The sequence below is a fragment of the Lagenorhynchus albirostris genome, chromosome 15 (assembly GCF_949774975.1).
Source record: "Lagenorhynchus albirostris chromosome 15, mLagAlb1.1, whole genome shotgun sequence".
Lineage (NCBI taxonomy): Eukaryota > Metazoa > Chordata > Mammalia > Artiodactyla > Delphinidae > Lagenorhynchus > Lagenorhynchus albirostris.
The window spans coordinates 75,051,474-75,067,318 of record NC_083109.1 but is presented as its reverse complement, the minus strand read 5'-3'; the positions used below and the strand labels follow the sequence as shown (position 1 = coordinate 75,067,318).

Below are 15,845 nucleotides of genomic sequence, written 5' to 3'. Positions count from 1 at the left end.
ACATAAGGATCACTTAACTGGCTACTTGAGAATATGGTGTGGAGCCCAGTGGAGCTGACAAGGGTGGCAGCCCCAAGGAGGGTGTGCAAGACAGCCAGAGGGCCTCTTCACCTACAGCTTCTGTCCCTCTCTCTCTCCCCCTCTAACACACACACATACCCCAAGTGTAAATAAAAACTGGATCAAGAACCTTTTCCTCACCCATGCTTTTTGCATTGACGGTACAGTACTTCGTTCCTGTAGTGCTTTGGGCCAGTTAGGCTCCTTTTAATAGGTAGTCCCCAAATCTGCAGGGGTTATTTCAATTTAGTAAAATGAATTAACAGCCCCCCCCCTTTTTTTTCCTTTTAAATATATCAACTGTAGTTTAAGCCATGAATTTACCATAGCCATTCCAATTTGAACTAAGAGACACTTTTTCATCAAGGAATGGTGAAATGCTCTTATCTCCAAGTTTTTAGCTGGGAAACTCGTGTTCCTAGACATCTCACTTAATATTATACTATAACAACACTATTCCTGTAATTTTTGCTTCTGTAACTCAGTATTCTTGATTTGTTTAATGCATATCTTGTTTCCCCCTCCATGCAACACATTTTTGGTGGTTTATTTTTATGAAAAGCTACTGTAATATGCAGTTTTATTTAATTATGTTTAAAATGTCAAGAAGGCCCTCAGCATATTTTTTGTTCATGCAAAATAAAAGGAAACACCTATCCAGGATTTCTTTTATTTTAAACCGCTTATGTATAAATGTATAGAGTTCAACACTTGTGCACATACTGTGCATTCATTTTTTTCTTGATATATTAATCTTTGGAATCACGTTTACAGTAGGCAGATTAGAATTAAAATAAAGGGGAAAATAGTCATAATAACAATATTTTGTCTTTCTGTATCACTTGCATTGAGAACTAGAACTTGTTCCCCAGATAACACTCGGGAATATCTCATCTTTATCAACATAACACAAAAAGACTGAATTGAATATATTCTTTGTCCCCCAAAGCCAGCTCCAGAGTCTGAATATGTTGTATTTCAGATTCCCCCGCACCCTGTTTCTTATATTTCTTCTAGATTTATTCACCGTTCTCTGCTTCGCTTTGTCAACACATGCATTTCTATGCGTAAAGTGTGAAGACCAGTGATTTCTTACAAGGGTGGGGTAGCAACAGCAGCGTAAATATAATATAGCCGTTATAACTTTAAATGCATGTATATCATCAAATTACTGTATAATGGAACTGCTTCATTTTTAAGTTTATTTTTTAATTTTTCAGGTTCTAGAAATACAGTGCTTCTGAAACATTATAGCATTTTTCTCCAAACAGACTTCATGTTGATTTTCCAGAACATTAGTGTATAATTTAAATTGCCTGTATCCTTGCCGTTTAAACAGGCTTGTTTCACATTCCTGGAGCCACTGTAATAATTAGCAGACGTGATTTCTAGAAAATGGAAAGGAAATAATGCTGATGGTGTGTGTAGTGTCGGGTTGCTGGGCAGGTCGGCTGGCTTTCATTTCAACACCAAGGTCGTCGTGGTTACCACAGGGGGCAGGGATCTTGGGGTCATCAGATAAATCTTTAAAAATGAATTTCAGGGAGTGCTGGTTGACACTTTTTAGTGAGGAGAAGCTTAGCATTAAATAATAGGCATTTCTAGTTTGTGAGAGAAAATTGAAAAATAGGGCATGTCTGCAAATATGAAAAAAGTACCGTTTCCAAAATAATGATCTGTCAATGAAATTGCAAAATCATTATGCGAATGAGCTGAATTGCTTTGTGTATCATCTCATAGAGATATGTTTTGCACAGATAATATGTCTAATAAGGACACGTTTTTAAAATCAGATTTTTTTCTTCCCTCAGCAAATAGCTGCACTGCAGGTCTGGCTCTCGCAGTCAACCAGCACCACCTTATGGAGGATTGGGGGAAATTGCCGCTCTCCTTTTTTAGGCTTTTCTAAAACGTAGTAAAATTGATTTAAAATCATCGTAATGATGATGGTGATGACAAAATTAATGACAGTAGTAATGCTTTCTTTCCCTTTCTTGTGTTGCAGGCCTCAGATGCCAGCTCTGAAAAACTCTTCAATACTGTTATTGTAAACAAAGGTAAGACTCCTTAAATCCGAGCAATAGCTTGTTTTGCTGTTTGCTCCGTTGTCGGGAGGAAAGCATAAAGAACAATGGTCATTCCCTTTTCATTCTGGAGCTGCGGTTCATAATTTGTATTTTTGCTTGAGACAGAATCTGTGTGCTTTTGTGTTGCATCCAAAAACAGTTGATTTTAAAAGAATATATTGAATCCTTACTTACATTGATTTGACTAAGAAATTACTACTGTCTATGCGACTTTCATTTAACGTGGGAAGTTAGTAATGGAGAACAATAGTTCTCAAGATGCCTTAACTTTGTTCCTTATCAACAACCCAGCAGTTGGAGAATGATAAATCGCTGATTTGTCCTGCAGACTCTAATAATCAGTGCATGTTTAGTACTCACAGCATTATGGTCATAAACCAAGCCTTACTCTGCTGTGGGCTTTCTGTAAAATTAATAAACGATCAAGAGGACAAAATTTAAATACGTGCCACCCCATTAACTTTCTTCCAAACCGCAATATAGAGTAAGAGAGGCTAATGATATAGCAATACATTAAGGGGAAACTTAAATCACTGCCAATAGGTTTCTGGTCAGTTTTCATTTGTAGCAGTATTGTTGGAAATAATGAAATTTAAGGGAGCTTCTAATCACGGGCTTTACAATGGTGTATACTTTGAAAGGTATATAAATCATATAAATTATTTGATCTCTTTCTCTCCAATGTAGAACCTGTTGTAGGTGCTTGTGTGGTAATCGCTAAATACAGAACGTATGCTTCCTGTCGTGGTCTCGTTCTGTGTTACACGGAAGATACTTGGTAGCTTGAACAGGGTTGGGCCTTCATGAAGTGAAATACGAAACCACCCTGGCATTCTGTAGTTGCCTTGGCTAGCATTTTTGCTAGCTGGTTGGTCACACATGTTTCCAAGTGCAGTTATTCTGAGCTCCCAGATTATTTTAGAATTGGAACCAACTGCAGGCTTCAAATAGTACATTATGTTTAGGCTTCCCTCTAGGTGTACATGCTTATGTGATTGCTGTCACTCCCAGAATTATTGTCCTATTGAATTTTATCTTTTTTTATTGCACAATGGGGTATTCCAGTTTTATGTTTCATCATATATTTTGATGGACTGAAAGCTTGTATCAATTTGTTGTCCATCATGCTAAAGCCCAATAAAAGAAGATACACTGCAGTTCACAGCGTACAGGGCTCAAATGGAAAGATACGTCATTGCTTATTGATCATTTTGACGAGGGAAGAGGTTGGGTAGATGGTCGTGTGTCCCTGACTGACAGGAGGAGGTGGAGCCCGAGGCCGGACAGTTCACCAAAAGGAGGTCCTCTGTGTTTCAGTGACACCCTGCCCCACCCCCTCCCCAGGCCCTCCAGCCCACATGACCGTGTCTCTCTTTTGCTAACTTGCTGTAAAGTTGTGGAATGTGTTTCCCCTCTCTGGGATCAGGCCTGGCAGGAGAGTTGGCTCTGGGACCTGCACTCAGGCCCCGCTGCCCTCACGGGGCTGAAAGGCTCCCCTTCAGGGCCGAGGAGGAGTGATCGATGACAGGCAACATCCCCGTCCCTCTGCCTCTTCCCTCCTGCTCCCCCGGCCCCTCTCCCTTTTCCAATCAGATGTCTCCCACGTTCTTATTTTTGTTTACTTACAGAGTGTGATTTGTGGCATCTCTTCGGTTGTGAACAGTCGTCCTGACAGGGTGCCTTTCTTCTGAGCTGCTTTTCTGGGGGTGATTTAGTTGCCTTGAAAGGATTAAGGTTTCTTTGTGTACACTAAAATCAACATAGGCTTTTTGCTAAGCTTTGCTTGGGAAACCACACACAAATAAGCATTTTAGTTGATAGCAGATTATTCCTTTGCCCCTTATTTCCATCAGAATGGCCTTTCTTTTCTCCTCCAGAGTTTCCCCTTAATGCCTTATGCTAATTCCTGTTGGTAACATGAATGACAAGAGCCAGAATCAATGCAAATCCAGGTGCTGCAAAGTAGATGGACTGGTATCCAGCACCCGCCCTCCCCCTGGAGAGAAAGAGATTAAGGGGGGGGGCGGGGAGGGGGGGAAGCATGGGGGCAGTTTTGTTAAGGGGATTAGTATTCAAACTGCTAAGTATCAGGAAAACAAGTTCAAAAAGAGATTCATTGTATAGTGATAATGTCAATAATTGCTTCAAGACAGGTGCAGAGTCTTGCTATGTGCATGTGGGTTTGGGTCTGTTTTTACTCTGGGTAGTGGCAGTGTTTACTGGATGGATGGTTGACAAGGCCTTCAAGGAACTGTCAGCTTCCTGCACATCAAGTTCAAGTTCTCCTGCAAAGCAGCGTGCCCCCCCCTGCAAGTCAGGTCTCCCGTCTCTGTCCAGTATTCTTAGCCAAGAGCAAATAAAAAGCAATGCAAGAAAGGGCAAATTTATACCAGGTAACAAACACCACTGGGAAGATCTTCAAAGCCTCGGTTTATTGAACAGTCTGACGAGTGCAGGGAAGCTGACACGTGTATTCCTTCTCCTCTGGATGTTTAAAGCTACACATCACCTCTCGCTCTCAGCAGCCCCACCGGGCTCTGGCCTTCCAGAAGTGTGGCTTTCAGCCGCTGGCGAGATTACGCTTGCGGAGCCCGGTGGCAGGCGGATTCGGTCCATAAAATTTCACTGTGGGAGGGCAGTGCTAATCTCACAAGCTGATTGTGGTGGGGCCGGCCGGCTGGGCGTGGGGTGCACAGCTTTGATGTCTGGGCTGGGCGGTTGGGGGATGGGGCTGTGGCTGAAGCAGCAGGGGCCGTGGCTCAGGTCCCATCAGTCTGTTGGTGAGCTGGAGTAAGTCGTTTCGCCTCTTTAGGTCAGAATTTTCAATCATAGCAAAACCTGGTCCTGGGCCGACGTCTCTGGTGGGGATAAAACAGTTAGCTGGGGAGGGGCGGAGGGGCTGAAGCAGGGTAGGTGCCGTGAACACATTGTGTGTCCCTTCTGCCTGTTTGGTTTTATTTTGACTCTCTCGGTGTTGTAGAGTCTGTCCAATTTAACAGAGGACCAGCAAGATTTTTGTGTTTAGGTGTTCCCAATCGTTGTTTCCTTCTGACGCCTTTTATTTCCCACTTTGAAACAAATTAATCAAACGGTGCGTGCTTGCATGTACACAGGACATGCCCAGTGAGAACTGAGCTTGTCCAGAGGGGCGGGGAGATGAACCTCCAAGTTGCAGGGCTTAGGGTTGGAGACAGAAAAAAATAGTTTAACTTTAATCAAGGTCCTGGTTGCCTTATTTAATCTTTATGTGTTTAAATGTTTACAGGATGTTCATGTGAATTTTATGAATCCTTCTGTCTTTGTGACTCAACCATCTGCCAAAGAAAAAATTAATTTTCCCAGTGAGACAGAGACACACAGAGAGAGACTAAGTTCTTGTCCATATTTAGTTGGTTGAACTGCTGTAGGAGCAGTAGGATTTGTACCCCAAATTCTAGACTGTTTATCCTTAAAAGGAACTAACTTGTCAGTCAATTCAGTGTGTCCAGCCAGTATTTATTACCCTTCTTTACCTACTCTAGGTCCTACTTCTCAGGGGTTTTGCCCATACATAGGCAGAAATGCAGAAAATGAGTACTTAGCAGACATGACTATCCTGCCAGCCCTGGTGTAGGCCCACGGTCTAGTTTAGGGGTAGAGCAAAGGCCCTGAATTGCCTCTTTTCCAGGATCTGTCCTGCAGCTAAGGCAAGTTAGAGATGAGAGGAGCCAGGTGGTGTACTTCACCCCATCACTCTCACCCCTTCTCTGGCCGTCATCTTCGTCCTGTGGTAATGCCGGCCCTCCTGGGGAGAGGTGCCCTGAGCTAACTGAGAGAGAGCTGCGCGTTTCCAGATAGCTGGGCTGGGGAATGACCCAGGTAGGGATGAGGCCCCTGCTTTGTGCTCCCTTCTGCCGTGAGCACCCCCATCTACTGAAACGTATACAGCAAAGGGGCAGCCACCCACCCTCCGGGGTGGGACCCCACCTCCCCTCCCCCAGGTCAGCCGTGGGGACGCTGGTGGACACTCACTCACCATGATGAGTGCCAGACGGAACACTGGGGCCACCTTGAGCTCTCTCTGACCAGGGCTGGTTTTCCTTTCCCAGGCCCCACCAGACCGACTAGTGGCCACACAGGCCTCTTCTTGGGGCCGATTTTGTGCTGAGGGTTTCCTTGGGACACAGATGAGGTTGGAGCCTTTAGAATTAGTGGGGCCTTTGGGTATCTTTGACAGTATGGTTTTATCACCAGCATAGAAGGAAAACCTGGCTAAAAAATCGGTTGAGATTTGAGATGAAGTGAGAAAAGATGCTGCTTGGTGGGTTGAGGTTCAGTAACTGAGTACGTAATAAAATCTTTCATGGAGATGATCTCACTTCATTCATCAGGTTTAGACATAAAGGGGGAATTCCTTGGTTTGGTGACAAGTAAAGGTAAGAGTTATGTTACCACCAAGGCCCCTCCCCTAAAACAATTCTGTGCTTTCTATGTGAGTGAAAACAATGCAATTGAGTGTGGGATAGCTTTCTTTAAAAAAAAAAAAAGATATAGAGTTTAAAATCCCAATTATAATAAAAATATGGAGACCATTTTACAATTCCTTGTAGTGTCTTGGGTTTCATTGTAAGGAGAACATGACATAAAGCTTATTCCCCACGTGCAGAGGAGTAAACTGAGCCCATTTTAGCCTCTACAAATTAGTCCCATTTTTGTACTGTCTTAAATCCTACATAAGGGAAAGTTGGCCTGTCACTCATTCTTCATTTTTCCTTCTCTGGATCCTTTTTGTAGTTTCAGAGCGTTTTCTTGGGTCTTTGGAGGATAGAGATGTCTGATCCAGGGGAAATACTATTGAAGGGTAATTGGTGCTTGATTGAAGACAAAGGAGTTGTGAGTGGTTGGGTTTTCCCTCCCACTCCACACTGCAGAGAACACGTAATCAGCTCCTTTTGTTATGGAAATGGACCTTCCTGTAGGAGCCAGACTCTTACATACAGAATTTGTTGTATAGAATTATTCCTTGAGAATTCTTGGAAACAGAAACCTTGTATTCTTAGTGTGAAACCACCGGAAGGGTCTAAAAAGATTCCATGTGGTCAGAAAGTGTTTCCCCCTAGATATTTTTCCATCAACTGCTACCTGGTCTTTCCCTGACCTTGTTCGTGAGTATGGTGGGGAATCCTGGGTAAATGTTGCATCCCCTTACTGGAATTTTAGCTCAAGGGGTGGAAGATATTCCGAGCATTTGAATTGATCTTGATGGTGTCTTTGGAGTAGAACTCTGACAGCGATGCCACTTTTCCAGATAAAAGTAGGCCAGATCTCCTGGTCCTGAGCGCCCCTGTGAGCTGGAGCAGGCTACAGGGTAACGTTCTTTTAGTCGGATGATCACATGCCGCTGTTTAGTTTTGAGCCCACCAAAAAGCTCTTCCCTTACTTTATTGATTGATTGATTGATTGCTGCTGTTCTTGGAAAGGCTTTTCTCCATACTTGGCAATATTAGCAAAGAAGCTTGAATGTTGATCAGCGTCACATTTCATTCTGTTCATATTTAGTGCTTCGTAGAGGCAATGATGTCAAATTCGCTGTCTCAGAAAGTAATCTACATTCATAGTAGACATTTGGCACAAAAAAATATCAGATCAGTTCTGGAGAGTCTTTAATGAGAACCGTTAAATGACAAAGGGCCTCCTCACTGGTAACAACCTTCAAGTGCGTGGGGTCAGCCTCAGGCCTGGAGAGTTTCCTGCATGGAGGAAGCTGGTGGCTATCCCATGGCCTCTGGATTATTTCTGGTTTCTGACAACTGCACAAAAAAGTTGTTTTCTCTGAAAATGTATGTTTATTTAACTAGGTTTCTTTTTGCTTCACAATCTGGATTCCATTCACTCAGTTACCGCTCCAATTAACTAACAATTATTTAACATTAACAGTAATTACAGACGCCAGTTAAGCGCCTACAGATGTCAACTGTTAGCTTTGTACCTAATCACTCAATGAAATGGAGAAAGTTCAACAAACATCAATTAGCCAGGCAATTAGTATGAGTTAGGAAAGAGCATGTTATCATGTGTGAGCTGACTCAATTTATTTTATTTTGGCAGTAAAACACACACAGGCGAGCGACAGTAAGTTCCTCAGATAAGATAAAACTCTATTGTGTTGCAGCTTACATAAGAATTCTTTCCTTTCCTGTGCGTAAGTCAAATATGCACTTGCCTGGAATTTATTTAACAAAATTTGTCTCAATTACTCAGAAAGTCCAGCAATGCTCAGTCTCAGGAAGCAACTTTGGTGAATTATGAATCCAGTGAATATGCTGTATAGGGAAATGTCAAAATTTTTCAGTGGAAGAATGATGGATTCCCACTCAAGTAATCTCCGTGCATTTCGAATTTTTACCAGTTTATTCTTGAACCTATGGCGGAGCGGGCCCAACAGGGATTTTATTAATTTCATGGTGCCTGAACTTTTTGCTCAGCTGTCTTTGATTTAGCCTGGGGCAGCCTTCAAAATCTTTTACCTACTTCCCCAGTCTGTGCTTGAAGAAAGTAGAAGTGGCTCTCAATTGAGGACCCACTTCGTGAATTCACCAAAGAGATCCTGGGCCCGAATTCAGATATTCTATCCCACTCCCCCAGCCCACCCACAGACTTGACTTCCATCAATTGCCTGGGTGTCTGGACTTGCTGGGAAAGTGCATTCTAAAGCCTGCTTATGTAAGGTGGCCCATCACTTGGTATTTGGAGGTTCATTTTACCTCCGAGTGGAAAGCTGTCCATAAGTGGCTGTGCCTCTGGTTCCCCTCCTAGAAATGCTTTCTCACCAATTCCCGAAGCCTGTGGGTAGGAGTGGAAGGGGCCAGTCCTTAGTGGGGTGCTCTGTCAGGTCGCTGTGTGTGTGACGTGCAGAATTCTACATTTGAGCAAACCTCTCAGCGTTAACTGAATCCAGGAATTGAAAATTTAATATTGGGAGTTCCCTGGTGGCCTAGGGGTTAGGATTCTGGGCTTTCACTGCCGTGGCCCAGGTTCAATACCTGGCCGGGGAACTGAGATCCCACAAGCCACACGGCCAAGAAATAAATAAATAAAATTTGATATTGTGTTGATTAGAATAGCTTAGGAAGAAGAGCTGCCGTGTTCCACGTGCTTTTCTCTTATAAATCTTTTTTTTTAATTTATTTATTTTTGGTCGCGTTGGGTCTTCGTTGCTGTGCGCGGGCTTTCTCTAGTTGCAGCGAGCGGGGGGGCTACTCTTCGTTGCGGTGCGCAGGCTTCTCATCGCAGTAGCTTCTCTTGTTGCGGAGCACGGGCCCTAGGCACGCGGGCTTCAGTAGTTGTGGCACGCGGGCTCAGTAGTTGTGGCTCGCGGACCCTAGAAAACAGGCACAGTAGCTGTGGCGCACGGGCTTAGTTGCTCCGCGGCACGCGGGATCTTCCCAGACCAGGGCTCAAACCTGTGTCCCCTGCATTGGCAGGCGGATTCTTAACCAGTGCGCCACCAGGGAAGTCCCTCTTATAAATCTTTTGCCAGTGTTCAGCACCCAGCACACTGGCATGGCTGTCCTGGAGAGATGTCTTTGCCCTTCTGTATCACTCAATAGGACCTCTGTTCATCTGCTTTGTCACATTGTGCTGCAGAGCTTACAGCAACAAAGGTCTCGTATCAGGTGTCAGCTGCGGACCAGCTGTGGTTCTCCTTGTTTTTATTCTGGGACCCAGGCTAGAGAAGCAGCCCTCATCATGGTTATCTTAGTAAAAGGAAAAGAGTAGAGACAGAATCATAGAACACCTCTTTCAAGTTTCAGCTTGGTTGTGGTGTTGGGCATTTCCAGCCATCTCATTGGCCGGAACAAGTCCCTAGGACTTTCTCCACCATGCCGTTCCAAAGTATTCTGTGTTCCCTGGAAGTTAGTAGGAACATTCTCTTGACAGTGGGGGTCTCATCCAGGTCTTCCTGGCATTCCAGGATGCCCCCCCCCCCCGCCCCGTGATCTGAACAGGTGCTGCCAGAAGCATCATGGTGACCGCATTGCAGTGACGCTCAACTTTAGACAGCTCTGATTTCCTTCCCTTCTACTAGGACACGTTTCCATACTTCCACTCTCCACGCCCATTCTTGTGCCTGTAAGTGGACCGATTGTTACTCTTCAGCCAGATTTTATTAGAAGTGATTTAGGATTTTCCAGCAGGGGCATTTCCCTAGCAACCGATGATGTAAGCATGAGGCCAGTCCATGCCGAGGTGGGAGAGGCGCCAGTTAAGTAAGGAGTAATGTTCTGTGGGTGCTCAAATCTTTTCTGACCCTCGTAAACCTTGTCTTATAGAGGAGGAGGTGGAGAGCACATCATTGCTTTTTCTAAGAGTCCTTTTGGAGAGGGAAGTGTCTCAAGTGTGCGGTGTTAATAGGCTGATGTGGGAGGCGGTTAGATTGCGATGCCTTTAAAACCCACTTGGAAAACATTTCCCCCTCTTATCTATCACCTTTCACATCTCTCAGAAGAGTAACACTGAAACCTAATTTTAGCCAGGATTACATCATTTTCTCATTATCTGTTTACAGCCGGGGAAGGCTTTTCCATAGCAAAGCTCCTCTCACCAAAAGCCCAGCCATGTAATTCCTTTCGTTTTATACCAGTTTTTGATTTTTCCAAGTGTGGACCGTCCTCTGCTGACCGTCCTTGGGCTGATCTCTGAAGGCTTCTTTATCCATGAACTTCATCCATAGACTTGGGTTTGACAAGGAGTCTTCCTCTGAGGTCGGATTTGTCATTTATGAAGTGAATGACATCAGGGTTCATTCCGTTTCTTCCTTCAGTTGGCAGAAAGCGGAAGCCATATTGAAATGAATTCTTTTGTTCAGCAATTATTACTGAGGGAGTTCCCTGGCAGTCCAGTTGTTAAGACTTTGCTTTCCAGTGCAGGGGGTGTGGGTCTGATCCCTGATCGGGGAGCTAAGACCCCACATGCCTCACAGACAGAAAACCAAAACATAAAACAGAAGCAATATTGTAACAAATTCTGTAAAGACTTTAAAAATGGTCCATCTCAAAAAAAATCTAAAATAAATTATTATTGAGCGCTGATTCCATAAAAGGCACAGGAGATACAGCAGTGAACAGATCGCATTAAACATAATGACCAGAAGCATAAGAGCCTAATATATTTTAAGATTCGAAAAGAGACTTTTTAAGTGGTGTAATGCGAAAGAAGCCTTAAGACCTTTTTAGGAGGGAAAAACTGATCCAAGGTGAGCCCTGACGGGTCAGCAAACCAGAAACAGACCAGCCATCAGACTGCAGACGATGTCACCCTTTCCGAGAGGGGTTCTGTGGGCACAGATGTTCCAGCTTGTGCTCACAGTGAGACTAAAACCTGCCCCTTAGAACTTGCCATTGTAAAAATTGATGCTATCTTTGTTGTTAACTTAGTTAAGCTATTGAAAAGATTTGGGGGAGAATTGTAAAGGTCTGTGTATAGCCTATCAATAGGGCCTCTTGATTTCACGTTTCCTCAGTTAGATTTTGTTGCTTAAACGTTTGCCAGGTTGGCATACTGCGCGGAGGTGGCAGGATGTACCACAGCTTTTAGTTATAGAAGATCCAGGCTCAAGTCTGAGCTGGGCTGCTTGTAACCACGAGCAAATCACTCTATCAGACTGGGTTTTCTCGTTAACTTGAGAAAGTTGGGTAGACTCCAAGATCCCATCCTGGTCTAAAGGCCAGAGTTTGCTTTGGAATGTTCTAGGTCCTTCTAGAGCCTGAAGCTTGTGCAGAGGGCATGTATTTCCCAGAGAGCTGTGAATGAGACTGTGGACACTTGCATTTGGCAGGCGTGTCATGACTTCAGTCCTGAACTATGGGCGAGAATAGGGAAGCAGAAACCTCTCTTCGCTCCTGGAGATTCCATCTCTGTTGGAAGCATCTGAGAGGCAGGAAGGTGGGGAGCCTGGGGGTGGGGGGAGCGGGAGGGGAGGGAGTGAGAGGCTACCGTTTGAATACCAGCTGTTAGGTATTAACCTCCCTCCAGAATTAGAATAACAATACGGAGTCCTCCTGCCGGTTTGTGTTTGGAGTGGTGTTAAAAGAGGTGTTTTATCTGCTTAGTAAATGTTTATAAAAGCCCAGAGTATAGAGAACCTAGCTGCCGGTTCCTTTGTACTTGACTTGAATGACTGACCGGTTCCAAGGCTGGGGATTGCTACAGGTTAGAAGAGGGTAGGGCTGCGGGCTTCATAGCAGAGCAAGGCCCAGCCTTGGAGAGCCCGGAGGCAAGCTGGCAAGAGGCCTCTTTTTCTAGAGAGTGACTCATTTTACCAACTGTGAATTGAAACGAGGCTTGGGTGGACCATTCTCTATCCTCAAGAGAATGTCACCACCTCGCCATCTGTTCTCAGCTGTCAGCAGAGTCTGCACCAAGCAATTCATCAGAGCTCTGCTTCTTCAAAAGTTAATCTAGGCCTCCTTGACTGAAGCAATCTTCCTTCCTACTGTTCATTTGCTACGAGGTGGTGATAATATCAACTTTTTCTCCCAATACGCATTTGCCGTTTGCTGGAGTTTAGCTTTCTTCACAGGCTTCTCGTGTCTGTTGGGGAAAGGTTTGTTTCAGAGTAAAGAAACGGTACTTTCAGTGTCTTGCCATTGCCCGGGAGCCGGCACAGACTAAAGCTGTGAGTGCATTCAGAGGAGGAGCTGTGTTCATTTTATGGGTAACAGATCCATCGCCTGTTGCTTAGGAGAAGTAGGTGTGTCTGGACCATTGCCCTTATTTTCCGAGACTGACGGCTGTGGAAAGGAGGAACGTCGCTGACGAGACACTGAGAGTCTGAGACACCGCCTCCTGGATTAGAAGCAGGGGCGCTGCTGCTGTGGGCTTCGGTCGAATATCTAATCAAACTAAATGATGTGGGTTTGGTTGTTGCACTTGGCTGTAGGGGCCACGTTGCCCTGTTCAATGGCCTTTTGCCGAGACGTTAGACGTCACATCGATTTGATTTCTGCTCCCGTGGGAAGTGCAAAGCCCTGACTTACACGGGAAACCTGGGGAGAACTGATTAGAAGATGGCGCTCCATTTCCACTTTGGCCTCGCCTCCCGGGAGCAACTGGTATTTGCCCAAATGACCCAGGACCCCTGTTTGGCCAGAGCCTCACCCGCCCAGAACACACCTTTGGGTCAGGCTGGTGCCTGGTTTCAGCCCTTTCCTTCTGAGGGCCTCTGGGTGGAGGAAGGAGCTCTCCTGTCTCCTCCTCCCCTATTCCTCCAGGACAAACTCGAAAACTGCCTACTACCAGGTTTTTTTTTTTTTTAGCATTTTAAAAGTTAAGGCGGACTTTCTGAGCCTTCGCAGCATCCTGCCAGGTGTCTTATCTTATTCAAATATCCTAATTGCTACTCCGGCTTCTCAGCTGCACATCATCCTACCACCTAACTGACAAAATAGACCTTCACCTGAGGGCCTCATTATGCTTCCTGCCGGTGCATCAGGCCAAAAATACCTCCCCAATACCTGCTCGACATCTTGGGCTTCCAAGTGACAAACAAATAATTGGGTGAAACAAACCCTGGGCTCCGAGCAGCTGCCATGGGTGTCGGAGCACAGAGGAGTCCATGACAGTAACAGTCACGGCGCTGCCTGGTTCATGTCACAGCACATCTTTGAACAGTGGGTTGTGCTGACACCAGAGAATGACAGCTTTGGAAATGGCGCGCTAGTTACCGCGGCAAGAGAGGCCTCTCATATAGACCGTGACAAGCAGCTGTCATTTCCATACAGGTGAACGGCTGACATCCTAGCACAGGGAGGGTTGCAGGCAGGTAGGGCTGGACTGGGGAGAGAGGAGTCTCAAGTGCTGGGGACCGTTTGCCTGTGTGGCAGAAGCTGGCCTGGGAACACGCACGCACGCGTGCACACATGCCCCCAGGTCTTCTCTGTTGTTCTGTAGAATCCATCTGAGAAAGGGCTGCAGGAATAGTGTCGGCTTTTGAGGATAGGACCGAGGCCATGCTGCCACTGGCCCAGCCCGACGTGCTTAAAGACCTTCTGCATTTCAAGTCTACGCCCACCTCTTCTTGAAGTGTCACAGGTTGGTTTTCCGAGCCCAATACTTAGTTTTATAGACTGTGAGGACGGCAAAGTCTCTGATGATAAGGAACTAACTCGCCATTAAAAGGAATGAATCCAGTGGAATTCAGGTGCAGGATCAAGTCTAGAAAGCAATTCTCCAAGTGTGGTCCCTGGACCAGCAATATCATCATCCCCTGAGTAGCTGTTAAACGTGCAGAATCTCCTACAGAATCAGAAACTCCAGGGCTGTGGCCCAGGAGTCCATTTTGACCAAGCCTTCCGGGTGCTTCTGACGTAGATGACCACCGGACAAGATCAGGGAAGCACAGTTGGCAGTGAGATTTCTGTAAATGCTCAGATGACCCGCGAATCCCTGGGTGAAATCCATACTCCTGTTGATAAGCCTGTTCATTGTGGGACAGCCTTTGTATTTATTTATTTGTGATGCCAGATGCACTGGATCTGTTGAAAGTAACTCTGTGGTCCTACCGTTGGACTCAGCTGTCCTCCTCGCCCTGGATCTGCAATCCTCCCCCTCTCTCTAGCCTGGTGGACAGGGCTCCTCCCGCATGTGGTACCATATAGATGCTAGGCCTATAGTCAGGGCTACATTATGAAGTGAAGCTGTCTGATCTAAGTGGGGTTTGGAACCCTGACCTTGGGCCAGTGTTACACCGTAGCCAGCTGAGCTACCTCGCTCAACTGCTTCTCAAAGACAAACTGTCCCATCTAGTTCCCGGTTGACAGACGCCTGCTGGCCATCTGTAGGAAGGGTCATCACAACACAAAACACCCACGTCCTGCACAAACGTGCCGTGATGAACAGTAACTATTTTGTAAACAAAGTGCCGCGTACATTCTTTTTTAAATTTCAATAGCCGGGAATGTGGAATGACATACAGCAGTGTTTGAAATATTTTTTCCCATCCATGCAAAATATTATAATGTTTTAAGTCTATAAAATTATCTCTAAGCTGGGTTTTCCCCCAAAATGTAGTACCTAAATATTAAGGCTTTTTTAGGTGTCCTTCAAGAAGGGGCATCTCCCAAGACTCAATGTGTTGAAGTAGCGGCTCTCAGACTGGGGCCTGCATCAGAATTACCCGGAGGGCTTAAGATACACCTTGCTGGGTCCCAGCACAGAGTTTCTGATGCAGTGGGTCTTGGGTGAGGCTCAGGAACTCAATGAGGGTTCTTGCATTTCTGACAAGTAATCAGGTGATACCAATGCTTCTGGTACCTGGAGCACACTTTGGGATTCACGTGTGTGAAGGCTTTCTACAGGAAAACTCTTTTAAATGCCTTTTCCACTCATTCAGTGAACATCTGAGTGTCAGTTCAAAATCCAGTGTCTTTACATGGGAAATGAAATGTACATATGAAAGTGAATTCAGTGTCACCACGGGTCCACATCAGGCGCTTTTAAAAAAATTGACATTGTCAAACTTACTTAAACGTAAAAAACATTAAAATGACCTCCCCCCCCCACGTACCCATTATCCAGATTCATATTTATCAGTATTTTGCCATGATCGTTTTTAGGTGATAGGATATTTTAAAGCACATGTCAGGCATCGTGTCATTTCATCCCTACATACTTCAGCGCACATCTGTTTAAAATTTTTTTTTACGTCAACACATCCCG

The 15,845-nt window shown here is 45.1% G+C and overlaps 1 protein-coding gene across 3 annotated transcripts in view; it reads left to right on the top strand.

Moving 5' to 3' along the window:
- The window catches only part of AUTS2 (activator of transcription and developmental regulator AUTS2), a 1,123,105-nt gene that overhangs the window by 1,034,098 nt on the left and 73,162 nt on the right, over nucleotides 1-15,845 (top strand). For all 3 annotated transcript variants that reach the window (XM_060122925.1, XM_060122924.1, XM_060122923.1), the window contains exon 6: nucleotides 2,066-2,117. In XM_060122925.1, coding sequence (XP_059978908.1) covers nucleotides 2,066-2,117 — 52 coding nt within the window. The remainder of the gene's footprint in view (nucleotides 1-2,065; nucleotides 2,118-15,845) is intronic.